At 57.0% G+C, this 17554-nt stretch overlaps 2 protein-coding genes across 2 annotated transcripts; both read left to right on the top strand.

Annotated features, from left to right (window-relative positions):
• The first annotated feature begins 238 nt into the window (after nucleotides 1-238).
• On the top strand, nucleotides 239-8093 carry LOC128972254 (protein PML-like). The gene is made up of 5 exons (XM_054388123.1): nucleotides 239-253; nucleotides 941-1413; nucleotides 2755-3332; nucleotides 5556-6019; nucleotides 7974-8093. Exons 1-5 carry the CDS (start codon nucleotides 239-241, stop codon nucleotides 8091-8093), a joined length of 1650 nt encoding a protein of 549 aa, XP_054244098.1.
• A 2579-nt stretch (nucleotides 8094-10672) lies between these two features.
• Nucleotides 10673-14793, top strand: LOC128972077 (zona pellucida sperm-binding protein 3-like). Its single transcript, XM_054387888.1, is given in 10 exon segments — nucleotides 10673-11074; nucleotides 12358-12476; nucleotides 12557-12660; nucleotides 12875-13052; nucleotides 13141-13261; nucleotides 13576-13667; nucleotides 14192-14334; nucleotides 14500-14589; nucleotides 14677-14753; nucleotides 14755-14793. Coding segments are annotated over 10 exon segments (1365 nt in total).
• The last annotated feature ends 2761 nt before the right edge of the window (nucleotides 14794-17554 follow it).

The raw sequence follows: 17554 nt of genomic DNA, 5'->3' as shown, positions 1-17554 counted from the left end.
TTGGAGGGGGGTGGGGAGGAAGGGGGAAGGGCGGGGAGGCTTCTTGGCGTCTCCTCTGGGTTTCTTCCTTCCTGGACGGCCGGGAAGGGCTAAAGGTTCTTCCCTGGGAGGGGTTAACCACGGCTGGGAGCGGGATGTGCGTAGCAAGGTCACGAAGGAGGAGTTTTGGCCGCACCGAAGAAACCGAAAGTAGAAAGAGCGCGGGAAGGAGAGGCTGGTCCCAGTCCTGTCCCCCACCATGGCCAGCACCCAGGTAAGACCCGACTGGTCCAGGGATGGGTTGATGGGGGAGGGGTACGAGCCGGGGGGGCTCCTCTGGCAGTACAGAGAGCTCAGGGTGGTGGGGGAGGTGGGGGAGGAGGCAGTTCAAACTACCAGGAAATTCCCAGCCCCACGATGTGAGTGATGAGTAGAAGAGTTTTGGGGTGTCCCATTCCATCCCCACACACCCCGGGCTGGTGGTCTCCAGTCCAGCCCCCTCCCCCCACAGCCCTGTGGAGGTGCAGATGGAGGAGGGAGGCAGGAGGTCAGAGGGATGAGCTGAGCGAGGGGGGGGGTGGTGGGGGATGGCTGAGAGGATGGTCCCCACCCTGCCAGGTTATCATCCAAGCGTCTTCCTCCTTGTCCCACCCTCTGTGCTGCCTCTCTGCAGCATCCCCTCGGTCCCATAGCCAAGGGCACCATCCTGCTTCCTCTTTGCTAGAGAGAGAAGAAGCACACAGCAGTATCCTGTCCATCCATACAACCTTACCACGGTGCATGGACCATCACTGGTCCATCACAGGGCCTGGACATCACTGGTGGGAAGTGGTTGCTCCAAACAAGGTTTGCATGGCACCTGCCCCTCTTTACCCCCCCAAAAGGTGAGGGTTTGAAAGCTCCTAGAAACACACCCCAGGGCTCATTCCCCTTCCTCTCTTCCCCCCACTCTCTCTCCAAGCTGCTAGAAGATGACTTCCAGTTCATCCATTGTGAAGGCTGCCAGCAGGAATCACCCAACCTGAAGCTCCTCACCTGCCTCCACACCTTGTGCCTCAGTTGCCTGAACCAGACCAAGACAGTTGGGCAGTGCCCTGTGTGCCACACAGACATCCTGCAGGCCAGTGGTGCCTCTGAGGTGGACAACCTGCTCTTCACCAATCTGCAGGCCAGGCTGAGGGTCTACCAGAAGATTGTTCGTGGAGTTGGCTTGTGGTGTGACAACTGCAAGAAAGCCAGTGAGCTGTGGTGCTTTGAGTGCAAGGAGCACCTCTGCATCAAGTGCTTCAGGGCCCACCAGCTCTACCTGAAGGGTCATGAAACAAAGAGAGTGGTGGACATCAGGGCAAGGTCTGCTAAGGACTTCCTTGAGAGCACCAGGAGAAACAGTAACTTGTCCTGCTCCAACCCTAGGCACAAGAACCAAACTGTAAGGTATGTGTAAGGAGATCTGTCCCCATCTGTGTTGTTGATGTCACACAGTGACTTGGGCTAGACCCTGTGAGGACTGAGCAGGGTGGCCCTCACCCCTCTGCTACCCTGATTGTCACCATGCCATGGAGAAAAGGGGTGGGAAGTAGTGAGACTGGTGGGCCTAGGGTATGGTGAGAGGGTTTGGATGAAGCTGAGTTCCAGCGGAGGGTAGGAGAGCAGGGACAAGGTAGACAGAGTGGGGGGAGTGTGTGAGGTGCTCCTTAACTAGGGTAAGGAGGGTGATGCTGATGGAGCTCAGCAAGAAGACCTCTGGATTCAGCTGCTGAGCTGGACAAGGCTACCAGGACTTAGGTGAGGGATGGAGGATGATCTCCACTCCCACTCCTTACATTCTTGCCATGTGCACCATATGGAGTTATGATGATCTTTGTTCTTCTGTCTTCATACACAATGCCAAGGAGCAGTGGTGGAAGGGCTCTTTGCTTCCCTGTCTTCGTGGTGCATGGCTGAGTGTCTACCAGAGCTCTTGCAACAGTCCCCACAGTGCTGTTAGCCAACCCAAGAGAGAGGCACAAACCCTGTGGAGATAGGGACCCAACATCATTTTCTGCAGCTGGGAGAGTGCAAGAGCAAACACTCAGCCCAAAGGTGGTGGAGCCCAAAACTCCATGGATGACTGAACCTGCAGCTTGAGGGATGAGAGCACAGCAAAGTGCAGGTCAGAACTACTGCTCTGCTCCTGCTGGGCCCCGCAGCATCTCCTGCAAGATGTGCTCCAAGGCTCTGTGCAGATCCCATCCTGCACTAAAGCAGAGGTAGGGAATGGTTGGACTCAGGGACCTTAAAGGTCTCTCCCAGCCAAAAGGATTCTATGATAAGGGCTGTGGGGCCACTGCTCCAGGCCCAGCTGTGCCAGGAGGGCAGAGCCAAGGGGGTTTCTTCAGCTGTCTTTGGAGTGGGAGCACTGCAACCCCAGGGAAATGCCAGGCAGGAGCAGGGGGTGATACAGAATGCCAGAATTGTTTGTGTTGGAGAAGGCCTCTGAGATCATCCAGTCCCACCATCAGCCCAACCCCACCACAGCCATCAAACCCCGTCCCCAAGTGCCATGGCCACAGGTTTGTTGCACACCTCCAGGGCCGGTGACTCCACCAGCTCCCCGGGCAGCCTATTGCAGGTGCCCAGGAGGACGGAGCTGGGCTGGATGCCCAACTTCATTCCCATGCAGCCCTTGCAGTGCCGTGCCTCAGTTTCCCCTCAGGCCAGGCCAGCGCAGAGCAGAGCAGAGCAGAGGCTGCGATGGCCGGGCCCGCGCTGAAGGGCTGTGCCCTGTCCTTGCAGCATCTACTGCCAGCGGTGCGCCCAGGCGCTGTGCTGCTCCTGTGCGCTGCTGGACAGCCAGCACGCTCCCTTCTGCGACATCCGCAGCGAGACCCAGCGCCGGCAGCGGGAGCTGGACGCCATCGGGCAGCAGCTGCGGCGCGGCCGGAGTGGCTTCGAGGAGGCCGCCGAGGCGCTGCGGGCCCAGGCCGGCAGGCTGGAGGAGGCGCGGCGGCAGACGCGGGAGCTGATCCGGCAGCGTGCGGAGCAGCTGGTGGCGCTGATCCGGCGGGAGGAGGAGGAGCTGCTGGGGCTGCTGGAGGCGCGGCAGGAGCAGGGCCGGGGGCGGCTGGAGCGGGAGCTGCGGCGGCTGGAGGGGGTGCTGCTGCGGCTGGAGGCGGGCGAGCGGCTGGTGGAGAAGATGGGGCTGTACGCCACGGAGCAGGAGGTGATGGACATGCAGCCCTTCATCAAGGGCTCGCTGCAGGAGCTGCAGCAGCTGCGGCCGCCGGCGGCCCAGGAGCCGGTGCCGCCTGGGGACTTCGCGGAGTGCAGAGCCAGGCTGCAGGCGCTGGTGGAGAGAGTCACAGGGCGCCCGGGTGAGGAGGCGCTCGGCCGGGGGAATGAGGGTGGGGATGGGGGCGGGGATGGGGGCAGGGGTGGGCTGAGCAAAAGCAGAGGTGAAGGGCCAGCAGGGCCAGGGCAGGCATCGTCCCCCTGTACTGCGCGCTGGTGAGGCTGCAGCTCAGACTCTGGTTGGTGTTGCCCATCTGGCCCAGCCTCTGCACTCAGAGGGGTGGGGAGGGTGGGAGCTGCTTCTCAGGGGGGGGAAACGTGAGAGTGATGCTCGAGGGTGGATGGGGTTGGTCCAGCCAGGCCTTGTATGTCCAGGTGGCCAAGAAGGCGACCAGCATCCTGGCTTGGAGCAGCAATAGTGTAGCCAGCAGGAGGAGGGAAGGGATTTTCCTGTGTTGAGCATTGGTGAGGTCACAGCTTGAGTGGTGGGCTCAGTTTTGTGCCCCTCGTTCCAAGAAGGACATTGAGAGGCTGGAGCAGGTCCAGAGAAGGGCAGCAAAGCTGGGGAAGGGTCTGGAGAAGAGGACTGAGGAGGAGCAGCTGAGGTTGTTCAGTTTGGAGGAAAGGAAACCTTCTGGCTCTCTACAAAGGAGGTTGAAGCCAGCTTGGGGTTGGTCTCTTCTCCCTACCTACAAGTGGTAGGACAAGAGGAAATGGCTTCAAGTTGTACCAGTGGAGGTTTTGGAGGGAGATTAGAAGAAATTTATTGACTGAAAGGGTTCTTAAATTTTGGACCAGGCTGCCCAGGGAGGTGTTTGAATCCCCATCACTGGAAGTGTTTCAAGGACACTGTGATGTGGTGCTGAGGGCCATGGGTTAGCACCAGATAATGTTTGGATTTGATGATCTTAGAGGTCTTTTCCAACCCAAACCATTTTATGGTGCTATGATTCCTGGTTAGACCATCATCTCCCATGGGTTTAAAGTCTCTTTCTGTGAGGTGACTTGATGGACTTGTGGCTCCAGCCTTTGCCCACGTGGTGGGCATATTCCAACCTCCCCCCCCAAGCATGGAATGCAGTTGTTGCATCCATCACTTCTACAACATCTTCCCTCTTGCCCCTGGGGCTATGGTGGTCCCCCAAAAGCAGTTGGACTGGGAGGGAACGTGGTGATTCACTTGGGATGGAGCCATGCCATGGGGGTGATGGACAAGGGAGGCCAGGGGTGGTTGGAGGTAGGGTGTGTGGGGCAGGGTTGGTTAGGAGGTTGGAAGGGTTGCATCAACTCTGCATCCTCCTTGAGAAATGCTTTTGCTTGGTGACATGTGCAAGCCCCTCAGGGATCATCACCATCCTCCAGCCCATAAGGGTCCTGCTGCCCACTGACCACTTCTGCTCCCCAGGGTCTCCAGCCAGTTTGTCTTTACTCAGCCACCTGGGGCAGTTCCCCTTTTGGGTTGTTGATTACCACCTTAGGATGGTGTATCCAAACAGGAAGGTGAAATGTTCCCTGGGGAAGATCCACAGCTCTCAGGTAGAGATGCTGGTAGTTTAGGAATGGTGAAGGTCTTGGCATCTGTGGGGTATGCAGGGGTGGTATGCTGGAGGGTCCAGGTTTGGTCAGAAGGTGGTAACATCCCTCCAGAAAATGAGAGGGGAGAAAAAAGAAAAGCAAGCAATGGGGGGAAGAGACTTTGCAGGGTCTTCTGCTCCATCCTCCTCTTGCTGTCTTCAGACCTGGGCTATGAGCTGTGTGCTCCTTGGCTCTGCTGTGGGGTTCCACCACTGAGCACCCCAGGGCAAGCTCAGAGGCTGTGGGTGGTCCACAGAAGAGCTCAGGGGTTGATGGGGTAGATGGACCTTGGCCTTTCATGGGTACAAGCTGCCTCCCACCCCAGTCCCTGTGTGGTAGGCATCATCCCTCTACCTCCCCTCTCCACCCCACCAAGGCAGACTGGGGCAACCCTCACACACAGAACCACACAGAAACATTCAGGTTGGAAAAGAGCCTCAGGATCACCAAGGCCAACCCAGAACCCTGCTCTGAACCATGGCCCCAAGCACCACCACCTTGAAACACCTCCAGGGCTGGGGACTCCACCACCTCCCTGGGCAGCACATTCCAAACCCTGACCACTCTTGATGGGAAAAAGCTTTTCCTACTGTCCATCTAAACCAGCTTGAGGCCATTCCCTCTTGTTCTATCACTAACTGCCTGTGAGAGGAGACCAGCACCACCCTCTCCACAACCTCCTCCAAGCTCTGCTTCTTCCCTTCTGCTTCCTCCCTCCCCTCTCCCCACAGCAGGTCTCTCTGCTCCCCGCCACGACTCCCTGTCTGAAGATGACACCACCCTCATCCTCGACCTTGAGCCTCCTGGGGAGCGTTGCCAACCTGATGGAGGGCTGCCCACAGGCCTGCCTGCCCACCACCAACCCTGTGCCCCCACCTGGGACCTCTCCAACGACAGAGGATCTGGGTGGCCAGAGCAGGGTGGGGCTGTGCCCCCTCCCCACCCCTCGTCTCCGTCCCTTCTGATGCAGAGAGCAGAAGAAGCTGAGGAAGACTCCAGGTCAGCCCCTGGGGGCAATGGGCCTCTTCCCAGGAGCATCCAGGACTTCCTGGCTTCCCTGAAGGAAGATTTCAGTGGCTGGGCCAGGTCCAACACGCAACAGGGGGAGGAGCTCCTGCAAGCTCAGCAAAGGACAAACAGTCATCTGGTGTCCCTGATCCAGGAGATCCAGGCCATATCCCACTCCCTGGCTGCTGTGACCTCTCTCATGGGACCCTTTTCACAGCCTGTGGCTGTCCAGCAGGACCTCCTCAGCCCAGACACATCTTGGCCATCGCTGCCTTCCAACTTGCTGGAGCTGTTCCCTGCCAGCACCCCACAGAACCATGAGGTGCTGGTGCCAGGGGCTGGCCCAGCTCCTTCCCCCAGCAGCCTTCGTCCTGCCACCCTTCCTGCCAGCCCATCCTGCTCAGAGCTCTCTGGCCCAGCTTTTGAAGGGCACCATCCCAAAGCAAGGCACCTCACCAGGGGCAAGCGTGGTGGGAAGGGCAAAACCAGACTGCAGAAGGGGAGGAAGAAATGAGGCTCTGCAAACCAAAACAGAGGCTGGGAGAGGGGATGGGGGAGCTGCAGCTGCTGGGGAAAACCCTTTTGAAGGTCCCTATGGAGACCAGAAGCACTGTCTCACCTTGCTGTGCCAATAAATGCTCCTGGGGTGAAGGGTGCCTTGGTCTTCTGTGGGCTTTGGGAGGGCAAGTGTGGGTTGCATGGCAAGAACTTGCTTGGGAACAGCATGATCCCAGGAATTCCCTCTTCAATTCCCTGCCCAGCATGTGGGACCTCCTGGATTGTGGGTCTAGGATGGGTGGGAGGGCAGCAAACCTCTGTGGGAGAGCTTTAGTGCAAGGGTGGGTGCCCAGCCTGCAACCTTGCTGCTGGATTCCAGCCTCAGCAGCATCTCCAAGAGGAGAGCCTCCCAGGAGGTGGTGCCAGAGCCACCTGCATCTTCTGCAGAGTCCTTTCTTCTCTCAGCTGTCTCCAGCATTGCTCAACCTCCTCTGAGCTTGCTGTGATTTCTTTCTTTCAGAAGCCACTCCAGCTCCAGCCAGGGAAATGCCACAGAATGGGAATAGCTCTGGGATTTTCACCTCTTGGGGTTACCCAGCAGGAATCTGGGGCCACCTCCAGCCCTTGCAAGGTTGTTTCATACAGAATAGCAGGTTGGAAGGGACCTCAAGGATCATCTAGGGTAAGAACATAGTGTAAATGAGACAAGTGTCCTTGTCCATGCAGAGAGGTTGGAGTAAATGATCCCATGGATTAGTAGAGGCTGGGGACTGACCTGCTGGAGAGCAGTGAAGGGGAAAAGGACCTGGGGGTCCTAGTGGGTGGGAGGTTGACCATGAGCCAGCAGTGTGTTCTTGTGGCCAAGAAGGCCAATGGCATCCTGGGGTGGATCAGAAGGGCTGTGGTTAGAAGGTCAAGAGAGATCCCTCTACTCTGCCCTGGTGAGGCCACGTCTGGAATACTGTGTCCAGTTCTGGGTCCCTCAGCTCAAGAAGGACCTCAGGGAACTGCTTGAAAGAGGCCAGCACAGAGCCACAAAGATGCTGAAGGCAGTGGAACATCTTTCTTATGAGGAGAGCCTGAGGGAGCTGAGGGCTCTGTAGCTTGGAGAGGAGGAGCCTGAGAGGTGACCTCATTGCTGGTGACAAAGATGTGCAGGGAGAGTGCCCAGAGGCTGGAGCCAGGCTCTGCTGGGTGCTGCCCAATGACAGCACAAGGGGCAGTGGTGGAAGTTGAGGCATAGGAAGCTCCATGGAAACATGAGGAAGAATTATTGCCCTGTGAGGGTGACAGAGCCCTGGCACAGGCTGCCCAGGGGGGCTGTGGAGTCTCCCTCTCTGGAGATATTCCAACCCCACCTGGCTGTGTTCCTGTGTGATCTGCTCTAGGTGACCCTGCTCTGGCAGGGGGGTTGGACTGGATGAGCTTCCAAGGTCCCTTCCAACCCCTAACACTCTGTGATTCTGTGATTTTGAGAGGCAAACATCACCAGTTTGGGGTCAGTTTGGTACCTTCTCAACCAGCAGATCAGAACCCCACACCTTTTCCAATGCCGTCCTTTGAACGTGGGTTGAGGTGCTGCTCGTCCCCCTCCCCCTTACTGATTTTTAGGGGGGGTTTCCTTCCCTTTGCCCTGCTCTCAGGTTCAAGTGAACCCCAAATACATCGTCCTGGAGTCAGATTTCACCAACAACGTGGTGAGGTGCAACATCCACTACACCGGCCGCTACGTCGCCACCACAAACTGCAAGATTGCCCAGTAAGGAGCTGCCTCTCTCCTTCTCTCTCCTTCTCTCCTCTCTCCTTCTCTCTCCTTCTCTCCCCTTCTCTCTCCCTCTCGTTCCTTCTCTCTTCTTCTCTCTCCTTCTCTCCCCTTCTCTCTCCTTCTCTCTCCTTCTTGCTCCTTCTCTCTCCTTCTCTCTCCTTCTCTCCTTGCTCCTTCTCTCTCCTTCTCTCCCCTTCTCTCCCCTTCTCTCTCCTTCTCTCTCTTTCTTGCTCCTTCTCTCTCCTTCTCTCCCCTTCTCACTCCTTCTCTCCCCTTCTCTCTCCCTCTCGCTCCTTCTCTCTCCTTCTCTCCCTTTCTCTCTCCTTCTCCTTCTCTCCCCTTCTCTCCCCTTCTCCATCCTCCTTTGTCCTTTTTTGTCCTTCTATGTCCTTCTCCATCCTTCTTTGTCCTTCTCTGTCCATTTCTGTCCTTCTTTGACCTTCTGTCCTTTTCTGTCCTTCTCCATCCTTCTTTGTCCTCCTGTCCTTCTCTGTCCTTTTCTGTTCTGCTTCATCCTTTGTCATTCTGTCCTTTTCTGTCCTTCTCTGTCCTTCTCCATCCCTCTTTGTCCTCCTTTGTCCATCTCTGTCCTTTTCTGTTCTGCTCCATCCTTCTCTATCCTTCTGTCCTTTTCTGTCCTTCCCCATCCTTCTTTGTCCTTCTCTCTCATTCTATCCTTCTCCATTCTTCTTTGTCTGCATCTGGAATATTGTGTCCACTTGAAGCTTTGGAATTTGCTTGCTGCTTTTCCAGGTTCTGTTTGGAGAGAGGAGAGCAGCCAAGCAAGCTGGGCACAGGGCTGCAGAGCCAGGGCAGACTTTGTTCCTCCAAGGCACTTTTCTGGCTGGGTGCAAACACCTCAGCATGAGGCAGGCTGCTGCACACGCTGTGAAGAGCTCTCTGGGGCATGGTGGTTTGCAAGTTGTTTCTTGCCTGCACCTCACCCTGCAGGGGTACCCACCAGGGGGGGTGGCAAAGAGGTGCCCATGACTGGTTGTGCTGGATTGGAGGCCCCCAAACTCATCTCCCACAGGAAGGGCAGAGCCTCACTCAAGCAGAAGTGGCCTGCAGTGATGCTGAAGGGCAAGGTCTCCTCTGGTTTCCAGTGTCGCAGTGCATGAAGGACTTGCCTATCATCAGACCTGTCTGATGACCTGTGCCTGGGACAAAACAGGACCAGGGCTGGGGACCCCTAGGCTGAATCTCTGCTGAGCATGTCCCCAGACAGCCCAGTCTGGGATCAGAAGGGCTTAACCCTTCCTGCAGGACTGAAGCAAGAGGCTAAAGATGGCCTCAGCTTGAGAGAGGGAGGTCACATCTCCATAGAATGGCTCTGGTTGGAAGGGACCTCAGAGATCCCTTCTGGGTCAGGGCAATCCCAAGCACAGCTACAGGCTGGGCAGGGACTGGCTGGAGAGCAGCCCTGAGGAGAGGGACTTGATGGTGCTGAGGGATGAGAAGCTCAGCAGGAGCCAGCAGTGAGCACTTGCAGCCCAGAGAGCCAAGCAGAGCCTGGGCTGCAGCAGGAGAAGTGTGGCCAGCAGGGCCAGGGAGGGGATTCTGCCCCTCTGCTCCACTCTGCTCAGACCACACGTGGAGCTCTGGGTCCAGTTCTGGAGCCTCTGTTCCAGGAAGGAGCTGGAGGTGCTGGAAGGTGTCCAGAGAAGGGCCACGAGGATGAGCAGAGGGCTGGAGCTGCTCTGCTATGAGGACAGACTGAGAGAGTTGGGGTTGTGCAGTCTGGAGAAGAGAAGGCTCCCAGGAGACTTCTTGTGGCCTTCCAGGATCTGAAGGGGGCTCCAAGAAAGCTGGGGAGGGAGTTTTGAGGGTGTCAGGGAGTGATAGGACTGGGGGGGATGGAGCAAAACTAAAGTGGGGAGATTCAGATTGGGTGTTAGGAAGAAATTCTTCCCCAGGAGGGTGGTGAGAGACTGGCAGAGGTTGCCCAGGGAGGTGGTGGAAGCCTCATCCCTGGAGGTTTTTGCAGCCAGGCTGGATGTGGCTGTGAGCAACCTGCTGTGGTGTGAGGTGTCCCTGCCTATGGCAGGGGGGTTGGAACTGGCTGAGCCTTGAGCTCCCTTCCAACCCTGACAGTTCTATGATTCTGTGATCATCTACTGCGACCTCCCCACGATGGGCAGGGACACCTCTCAGCTAGACTCAAGGCCTCATCCAGCCTAGCCTTGAACATCCCCAGGGAGGAGACATCCACAACCTCCCTGGGCAGCCTGTTTCAGAGTCTCACCACCCTGGTACTGCAGAACCTCTTCTTAAGACCCAGATCTTCTCTGCCTTCTCTTGGACTGAAGCAAGTTGCTGGGTCACAGGCTGCACTTGATCTCAGAGGTCTATTCCAGCCTCAATAATGCTGTGATTCAGTGATTTGGTTCAGCACCTCCTGCAAACCCTCCACCATGGGCTCCTCAGGGAACTGGATCCCCTCAGCTGTTGCCAGTTGCCATTAAGGGAGGGTGTGCTGAGCATCATCCACCTGGGGTGGGAGTGGCTGTGGGAGATGTGGGCTATAAAAGGTCCCTGGGCATCAGTTGCTCCTTGTGCAGGGCACTGGTAGGCAGGATGAGACCTGGAAGCAGTCTGTGGCTTGCCCTTTTCTGCTGGGTTTTGGGGGTGGGGGCTGCTTCCAACCCTTGGGAATTCCTCAGAGGGGAGGTAGAGCTGTGGAGGTATGGAGGGGATCCTTCCTTGGGGAGACCCTTGACCTTCTCCCAGCCCTCTCCCTGGGCATGGGTGGATGTCTCCCAGTTGCAGGCTGCTGCCCCCCTGCACCCTGTGGCTGTGCAGTGCCAGGAGGCCCAGATGGTGCTCAGGGTGCACAGAGACCTCTTTGGCACTGGACGTCTGGTCAAGGCTGCAGACCTGAGCCTGGGCTCAGCCTCCTGCTTGCCTGTGGCCCAGAGTGCTGCTGAGGGCACTGTGACCTTCAGAGCTGGGCTGCATGAGTGTGGCAGCAGCCTCAGGGTAAGGCTGGTGGAAGGGTTGGAGCCCTTGGGTGGGGGTCTGAGGTTCTGGTGACCTCCATAGCTGGAGGGTAAGGCTGGTGGAAGGGTTGGAGCCCTTGGGTGGGGGTCTGAGGTTCTGGTGACCTCCATAGCTGGAGGGTAAGGCTGGTGGAAGGGTTGGAGCCCTTGGGTGGGGGTCTGAGGTTCTGGTGACCTCCATAGCTGGAGGGTAAGGCTGGTGGAAGGGTTGGAGCCCTTGGGTGGGGGTCTGAGGTTCTGGTGACCTCCATAGCTGGAGGGTAAGGCTGGTGGAAGGGTTGGAGCCCTTGGGTGGGGGTCTGAGGTTCTGGTGACCTCCATAGCTGGAGGGTAAGGCTGGTGGAAGGGTTGGAGCCCTTGGGTGGGGGTCTGAGGTTCTGGTGACCTCCATAGCTGGAGGGTAAGGCTGGTGGAAGGGTTGGAGCCCTTGGGTGGGGGTCTGAGGTTCTGGTGACCTCCATAGCTGGAGGGTAAGGCTGGTGGAAGGGTTGGAGCCCTTGGGTGGGGCTCTGAGCTTCTTGGCTTGCACCTCATAGCCTTGGAGTGCTGAGACTGGCACAGGGCTCCTAGAAGCTGAACACCTCAGCCTGCTTTTCAAGGTCAGCAGAAGCTTTCCTGCCCTGTCCAGGGGGTCGTGCTCGCAGGGAAGGGCACACAAGAGGCAGGGAAACTGTTTTGTGCCTTCCCCCCTCCCGAATACCGAAGCAGCTAAACCTTCCCGGACTTTATTTTTTTTTATGCTGTTGCTGCCTCCTCCAGGAGGGAGCTCAGATGACACGGAGCTGGAAACCCTTGCAGCAAGCCAGCAGTGGGTGCTCACCTTCAGGAGGCCCCTGGGTGCTGCTGGAGCCTGGCATGAAGCTGCTTCATTGTAAACCTCCACCCGAAGCAGTCCCTCTGCCTTGGGAGAGGAGGCTTGGGAGCCATGAATCTGCAGATAGCTTAAACTCCTCTGAGGAGAAGCCAGCCTCTGATGTCCTGCTGGACAGACCTTGTTTGTTGGTCTGAGGCATGGAAACTAGAACTAAAATGAAATAAGAACCAGCTCTGCCCGGAGGCTGTGCTAGGCCAGGCTGGAGCAGCTTCCCAGCCCAGCTGATCCTTGCTTGCAGCAGGATGGGTGCTGCTCCCCTGCCTCCAGCCCTGGCTGCTGACCCAGAGGCACCACCTCAACACATCCCCTGGGTGGAAAAGGGGTTGCTGTGTGTGGCTGAGGCCCCGCAGTGGTCTCTCTGACTGGGTGCTGCCTTCTCCCTTCCCCAGGTGACCCCTGATGCCCTCATCTACAGCACAACCTTAAACTACAACCCAGCCCCTGGTGCCAACCCCCTGCTTGTCCGCTCTAGCCCTGCCCTGGTCCCTGTTGAGTGCCACTACCCGAGGTGAGCCAGGGCAGAGGAGCCCCAAGCAAGCTCTTCTGCTGCCCCCCCTGGCACTTTCACCATGGGCATCTCTTCCCCAGGAGGGACAATGTCAGCAGCAGTGCTGCCAAGCCCACCTGGGCACCCTTCCACTCCACCCTGGCCTCTGAGGAGCAGCTGCCCTTCTCCTTGCACCTCATGAATGGTAGGTTTGGGGCTGGGGGAGGGGGGGCCTCCTTGAGCCTCTGAGGTGGCCGTGCTGGTATCACCTCATCTCCTCACTGGAGTGATGGGGAAGGGAAGGGGGCTTGAGGCAGCTTTGGTGTGTCCCCAGGCCCTTGTGCCTGCTGAGGGGAGGGGGGGGGGGGGGAACTGGCAGGCACAGGCTGGCTTCCCCTTGCTGAGCTCTCTGTTTGCAGAGGACTGGAGTGCAGAGAGAGACTCCAGCATCTTCCAACTGGGAGAGGTCCTCCACTTCCAAGCTGGGGTCCACAGTGAGAACCACGCAGCTCTGAGGCTCTTTGTGGACAGCTGTGTGGCCTCCCCAAGCCCAGACAGGAGCTCTGCTCCCCAGTATGCTTTCATTGACTTCAATGGGTAAGAGCTGGCTGTGCCCTCCTTTGCAGACACCTTTCTGTAGGTTCTGGCTGCCTCTGAGCCTGCTGGCCCTCACTTCTGTGCCTAGGTGCCTGGTGGATGGGCAGCTGGATGATGCCACCTCAACTTTTCTAGCCCCAAGAGCCAGGCAGGACATGCTTCAGTTTGCAGTAGATGCTTTCAAGTTTGCAGGAGGCTCCAGCAGTCTGGTAAATCCTTCCTGAAGCAGGTCAGGTCCCTTGCCCTCTCTCCTTGGCATGGCTTTGGTCTGGGATTGCATTCCCAAGGCAGCTGCCTCCTGGCAATCCAGGAAGGTCGTCACCATGAATGGCAGCTTCTGAGCCAAGGCTCTTCCTTGGACACAGTTCTGATGCAGGGCCAGAAGAGCTCTTCCCTGAGCTTTGAAGGGACCTGCAGGAGGACTTGAGGTGGCCTCCAAAGGGGTTACCAACTTCATGGTGCCTGTGAAAGCCACCATGACAGATGGCAGCCTTAACCCTCCTGCTCTTCCTGGCCTCCCCAGCTCTACATCACCTGCCACCTGAAGGTCTCCCTGGCTGACCAAGGTCCAGACCCTCTGAACAAGGCTTGCTCCTTCAACAAAGCCACCAACCTGTGAGTAGCTGCAACAGCAAATTGCCCAAGAGTTCAGAGTTTAGGCTTCTGTTCTGCTGTGTCACCTGCCAGGAGGATCAGAGAATTGTCAGGGTTGGAAGGGACCTCAGGGCTCAGCCAGTCCCAACCCCCCTGCCATGGGCAGGGACACCTCACACCACAGCAGGTTGCTCACAGCCACATCCAGCCTGGCTGCAAAAAACCTCCAGGGATGAGGCTTCCACCACCACCACCTCCCTGAGAAACCTGTTCCAGTGTCTCACCACCCTCATGGGGAAGAATTTCTTCCTAACATCTAATCTAAATCACAGTTGTCAGGGTTAGAAGGGGACCTCAAGGGTCAGCCAGTTCCAAACCCCTGCCATGGGCAGGGATGCTTCACACTTGAGCAGGTTGCTCACAGCCACATCCAAGCCTGGCTGCAAAAACCTCCAGGGCTGAGGCTTGGCTGTTTGGGTAGGAGGGTTTTGGTCTCTCCCCCAAGCATGTGAGAGGGGTGGGCTGGTCACCAGGCTCTCTTCTAGCTGGACTCCTGTGGAAGGCACTCCAGATGTCTGCTCCTGCTGTGAGCTGAGGAGCTGTGGCTTGAGCAGGCACTCCAGGAGGCTCCAGAGTCCTTCCCGCTGGCCAGGAGGCCGTGCCCGAAGACAAATCCCCTCCCAGCCTGGTAGGTCTCAAGGTACCCTCTTGGTCCTTGTCACCCTCATGGCAACTGCCTCAGAGCTGGCAGCTGCCCCGGGCCCTGTTGTTGGTTCCTTGGTGCTGACCCAAACCTTGGGGGAAGAGCTCCTTCAAACCAGCTGGAGCTCTCCAAAGGTTTCCTCCCTTTCAGCTCCCTTGGGGAAAGAAGCAGATGTCATGGTTGGACCTCTCTTGATCCACAGCTGGCAGGGTCCCCCAGTTAGGAGGCTGTCTTCTCAAGGTAGGCCCAGCCCCAAGGGGGCAGGGGGGGTGAGTGGTGGTGCAGCAGGTTCTGGCCATGACCACCTCCCTTCCTTCTCCTTCCTAGGTGCTGATCTCTTGTGGGTGGCTCTGCTGCTGGCTGCAGTTGCTGGTTTGGTCATCCTGCTCCTTGCTCTTCTAGGAGGCTCTGACTCTCTGCTGGACACCCAGCAACCCCCTTTGAGATACTGCTTGCAACTTTGGCACTCTACCCAGTAACAAACTGAGGGACTGGGGGGGACAAACAGTGGAGAAGTCTCCCTGGAGAGACAAGAAGGGTCAGAGCTTTGTGCTGACTTACTCTGTGCTGCTTTGTCTCCCTGGACCCCTCCTCAGCACCTCCTTCTGCCTTTGTGTTCAGCCTCACACCCCACCAGGAACTTCTCCCAGAGCAGCCAGGTGGGAATTTGATGTGAGGGATCACCAGCCAGCTGCTCTGTGTTGTTGGTCTGGGAGGAGGGAGCATGGCTTAACCCTAAACCACTTTTTTTTTCCCCCTCTTTCTCTTTGTGGAGCTACTTTGAGCCTGCTCCATATTGGTCACCCCTTCCTCAAGATGAGCTTAATAAAGCTTGGGACCATTCTCTTCCTGCCTGAAGCTTGTTGCTGGGAGAGGAAAAGAGCTGCTGGATGAGGAAGGGAGCATAACCCTTAAGGGTTAGGGGATTTTGGGCTCTTCCTAGGTCAGAGGCAGGCATTCCAGTCCTTACCCCCACCAAGGACTGTTTACACATAGTTGTATGTCACCAGCCTTGGCTCACATCTATAAACAGTCCTTGGGGGTAAGGACTGGAATTTCTACCCCCACTTCCCTCCCAACCTCCAGAAAGGAGCTTTCTGCCATGACTCACACTTGCTGCTTCCCCCCCCCTCCCCCTTGCTGCTGTGCCTCCTCCTAAGTGCTGTGAAATTTGGCCTCTTCTCCTTAGCAGAGCTTAAGCCTTCATGGCTTCAAGATGCTCCTGCCCTAAATCCAAGGCTTTTTGTGGCTTCTCTCTCCACAAGCTGGGAGAGGCTCCTGCTTCAGGCAGCAGTGGCTTTGGGGTATGGAGGTTTTGTGGTCAGACTCAATCCAGGTGCCTGGATTCATGGCAAAACTGCTTTGCAAGTAGCTGGAGCTTGCTTGAGCTGGTTTGGGAGGGGGTAGGAGGACTTCTGTGGCTTCTTAGGCAGCTCCCCTGGTTGTGAGGGGGCAGAGGGAAGTGATGTGTTGCACACAAGCCTGCAGCCCCTCAGCTGGATGTCCTTCAGTGTCACCTTGCACCCTTTGGTGCAGGATGTCAAGCTGGGGGCTGCTGACTTTGGGCCACCTAAACCCCAGCCTCATCCCTTCCCTTGGCTGCTCATGGATCTAAAGGCAAAGGAGAGCAGCTGTAGGTGGGATCAGGGGGTTGGGGTTTTCATCATGGCTTCTTTCCTCATCCCTACAATCTGCCCCTTCCAGAGGGGGGCAGCAAGGTTGGGGAGCTTAGGAGCTTTTAGGGGGGAAGAGCTGGGAGAAGTCCTCCCTCCCTGTGAGCTGTCAGCTTTGGGGGGAGGAGGATGGCATGGAAATGTGGGTGGAAGCTATCTTGGGAGGCTCTAGCCTGGTGGTGGGCTTGGCTGAGGTTGGCAACATCCACAGGTGAAGATTCTTCCACCTCCTGTACCCAGCCCAGGGCTGCACAACCCTCTTGGAGAGAGATTTCCTTGCTCAGCCCAAACCTCTCACCAGAACACAAGTTGTGGCTGCTGACCTGTTAAATCTCCACCTGACTGATTGCTTCTTGCTTGTCTCCAGCTTTTCTGGGTCCTGGCCATGCATTCTGGCTGGGATCAGCAATGCTGTGTCCAGCAGGAGCAGAGAGACTCAGCTCTGGGGAGGCCAAACCAATGCAAGAGAGATGTGGAGGTGCTGGAGCCAGGGCAGAGGAGGGCAAGGAAGCTGTGGAGGGCCTGAAGAATAAATCTGATGAAGAGCAACTGAAGGAGCTGGGGATGGTTAGTGTGAAGAAGAGGAGGCTGAGGGGAGAACTCATGGCTGTCTACAACTCCCTGAAAGGAGGTTGTGGAGAGGTTGGTGCTGGTCTCTTCTCACAGGGAATTAGTGATAGAACAAGAGGGGATGGCCTTGAGCTGCCCCAGGGCACATTTAGACTGGACAGTAGGAAGAGCTTGTTCACAGCAAGGCATTGGAATGTGCTGCCCAGGGAGGTGGTGGAGTCCCCAAGCCTGGAGGTGTTTGAAGGTGGTTTGGACGTGGTGCTTGGGGCTATGGTTCAGGGGTGATCAGGACTTGGGGATCCTGAGGCTCTTTTCCAACCTGAATGTTTCTGTGATTTGGAGCAGGAACTGAGACACGCAGAGAAGCCTTTCAAATGAAAACCTTTCTCAGTGCCACTTGGCACAGCTGCCCTCACCAAAACTCAGCTGACACAAGGCAGGGGAAGACAACTCTCACTCAGACTTGGGCTGCAAGGAGGTTGGGGATGGAGAAAGGCTCTCTGGCTTTCCACAGCAGCTCTTGCCCCTTCCTGCCTCTGCTGAGGCTCAGTGGCAGTGTGGACCTTGTCAACTGAGAGAGGTTTCTTTTTTGACTTAAAACTTTGTTCAAAGGGGCAAAAAAAAAAAAAAAAAGTTTTTTTTTTTCTCTACAAGGGTGGGGAAATCCACTGAGCTATTTTTTTTCCCCTGGGCCTTTCTGGTCATTGCTGCCTCCAGTATGAGCTCTTTTATTTATTCCCAGTTGTGCTGGCACAGGGCCAGTGTAGTGTTGGGCTAGAGATGAGCCAGCTGGTGCTGGTAAGGGCTAACCTAGGAGCAGAAATCTTCTTTTCTTCTCTTTTAGAGAAACCTCCCATCTGCCCTGAGTCTGGGCATGTTGCAGGGGCTCACAGAATGGTTAAGGGTTGGAAGGGACCCCTGGATATCAAGTTTAGCCCCACTTCCCCCTGCCAAAGCAGGAG

The sequence above is a fragment of the Indicator indicator genome, chromosome 16 (assembly GCF_027791375.1).
Source record: "Indicator indicator isolate 239-I01 chromosome 16, UM_Iind_1.1, whole genome shotgun sequence".
Classification (NCBI taxonomy): Eukaryota; Metazoa; Chordata; class Aves; order Piciformes; family Indicatoridae; genus Indicator; species Indicator indicator.
Note: the sequence above shows the minus strand (reverse complement) of the source record. Positions and strands in the feature narration are given on the sequence as shown.